Source organism: Teleopsis dalmanni, chromosome 1 (assembly GCF_002237135.1).
Source record: "Teleopsis dalmanni isolate 2A chromosome 1, ASM223713v2, whole genome shotgun sequence".
Lineage (NCBI taxonomy): Eukaryota > Metazoa > Arthropoda > Insecta > Diptera > Diopsidae > Teleopsis > Teleopsis dalmanni.
The window spans coordinates 105,860,743-105,863,618 of NC_051846.1; the positions used below are offsets into that span (position 1 = coordinate 105,860,743).

Below are 2,876 nucleotides of genomic sequence, written 5' to 3' on the forward strand. Positions count from 1 at the left end.
AGTTTACCAGTTTATCGACCTCTGCAGATGGTACCTGAGTGTCGTCTCCTGGTAGATAACCTGTAGCTACGACTACGTTCCGTAGAACTCCGTTGATGTTAGCCGGAATCTGTATGGCAACGAGGTCCCTGGAGAGAAATTCTGAAAGACAGATAAAGTTGATATTAATATTCAATAAAATGCAGGTTCTTGGTTTATCACATCTTACATCCCAAATTGTCTGCATATTCTTTGCAGTCAAACCACAGATTCGACCCCTGTAAATCCAGGGTTCTTGGACCAGCACTATGCTCAGGTTCGATTTGAGCGTAGCCCTTGCAATAACTGCCGACGCAGCTTTTGCATGGTGGATATTTATTTGGGCGATTCTAGTGCTGGTCATCAGGTGGTTATTCCTCCTTCGTTTCTTCTATCAGACCGTCGTCGGTGTCTGACAGAAAGATTCTTTCGGAGTCTTCCTCGGACGCCAAGTTCAGTAGAGAGAGATCTAGATTCTCAATGTCCTCACTCTCGTGAGGTAGCACGCTGATATCTTCAATCTTCTCGCTCCTGGTCGCCTCCTCCTCCACTAGTTCCGCAACAGTTGCAGGTATCGTTCCTACATCTGGTGTATTTTCCCCAGCTGAGTTACTTCTTTCCTTGTTGTCTCGTCCCTTATGCAGGTGAATTGGGACGGAACTGAACCTGTAGAAGATCCTACAGCCGTTGGTTGTTATGGCTTCCTGAGACCGGTTGTCAATCCCGATTGTTAGGAGTTTGCCATTTTTCAGATCCTTGCTGCTAAAAACTCTCCACAGCTGAGTATGTAGACCCTCATTTTGAGTTATGAGCAGTTTTAGCAGCTTTTCCCCTTTAGCTCTTGGGAGGTAGACTGTCAACATGTGTAATTTCGGTATTTTGTCCCCGACACACGTGGTGAGTTCAGCGCCTTCCCATCCGTTCAGCTTAGGTGCCGTTCCATGGATAAAATTAGCCGCATCCTCGTCTACGCAGTCAACCAGTATAAGTCCTGGGCGAAAGTGTATCCCGCTAAATCGTAGCTTGGCATCCCATCCTTTATACATCTCCTCAATGAGAAGTTCCTCGATTTTACCTTGCTCCTCCCTAGAGAGAGTTGATTCCGGGTAAGATTTCGGAAGAATTGCTATTCTTAAGCTCTTGGCTACATTAGCGTAACTGCTACCCGATATCATTTTTCTCGGTTGTGCCATTTGCGTACCATCCTTTGCTTGTGGAGGTTTCTCATTCCCTCTTCTTTTCTTAGCTGATTGATGATCGATCGGACTAATTTCTTGGGCAGACCTTTTCTTAGAGTCTTGATTGCCCCTCGGCCGATTGAGCGCCTTTTCCTTGGCTGCCTCCGGTGCTAAGCCTTCTTTGAGATAGCGCAGGTACCATTTTGTACCCGCACCGCTCAAACCAGTAGTTGTGGAGGGCTGTGGTAGTGTTTCGATCGTTACATCTTTTGGTGCAACCTTTGAACCCAGAGTTCCTTGACTTCCTTTTCGTAACGAAGATTCCGTTTTTGATTCAGTTGGCAGAGAGCTAGTATTGTTCCTAGCTTCTTTGCCCTCAGTACTTTTTTCCGCTTTCCGTTTTGGAAAGGGTGCCTGGCGATCGGTATGTTGGATATCAGACTCTGACCGATTTACCAGTTTATTTGCAGTGTGTGTTCCTGCTGGTTTTTTTATATTGTTTTTATTATTATTATCTAAATTATGTTCCATTAAATTCCCACGAGTGTGGGGGAAAGGAGGTCCGCCGTGTCATAGACCCCGATAACACGGTAAGCCCACAGTTACTCAATGAGGCGGGCAGGTATCATTGAGGTGCGACGCTAGAATACAGTCTGTTACCCCCGACTGCAAACAAGTCCGATGAACACGTGCAAATTCCGGATTGGGGGGGAAGATGGAGGTGGAGAGGGATATGGGTATTGAAATGTCGATAGTAGGGAATATTTAGGAATGGGAAGGTGCGGAATGGGAAGTTTTAAATTTTACTACGATATGAAAATTTTCAAGAACCCATTATTTTTTAAAATTTTTTAATATTTTTTTTTCTCATGAAAAACACATCAAAAACATGCATACTACATTTCCATTGAATGAATTTTCAAAGAATATACTACATATATTCTTATATAATATTTTTGATTTCGATTAGTAATAAAATTCTACATAAAACCTAACAATTTCTTTTAAAAATTTATTTATCCTTCATATCACGCCAAACACATACATATGATTTTTCAGTAAAAAAACAACAAGGAATATGTCACACAAATTTTTTTTTTTATTTTTGATTCAAATTAATATATAAATTCTACTTCAAAAATAAATATTTCCACTATGATATTAATTTTAGAAGTAATTAAAAAAAATTAATTAATCAGGTGTCCTTCACATTACTCATACGCACCATAGTACCATAAAATCAATTTTCGAAGGAAAACGATACAAAAATGTTTACTTTTTATTTCTTAAATAAATGTATACAAAAAATATTGACACTTTAAATTAGTTCCGCATCATTTCTGTTTTTAAATTATGAATTTTAACATAATTGAACCCTTTAATAAACTTTTTTCTTATATAGATGAATTAAAAAGTTAATTAGTTTCATACTAGTCGAACTACCTAGAAAACTGCAGCACATAATCACACCTACCTTTTTCAGTGAAGTGTTATTTTGCTACAGTTGGAAAAATACTCTGCGCGGGTGAGAAATGTTATAGGAAATAAACTATATGGAGTTAAAAGCAATATATTTTTTTATGGTTTTTATAGCGATTTTATTAATACTCATTTTATTATTGATACAGAATCTGTAATGTCTGAAGAAGAAAATATTTTTGCCATTAATACTTTTTTGGA

General features: G+C 39.0%; 1 protein-coding gene across 1 annotated transcript; it reads right to left on the bottom strand.

Moving 5' to 3' along the window:
* Positions 1-389: 389 nt before the first annotated feature.
* LOC119664876 lies at positions 390-1,727 on the bottom strand. Its single transcript, XM_038074239.1, has one exon. It carries the CDS (start codon positions 1,725-1,727, stop codon positions 390-392), a length of 1,338 nt encoding a protein of 445 aa, XP_037930167.1.
* Positions 1,728-2,876: the final 1,149 nt, after the last annotated feature.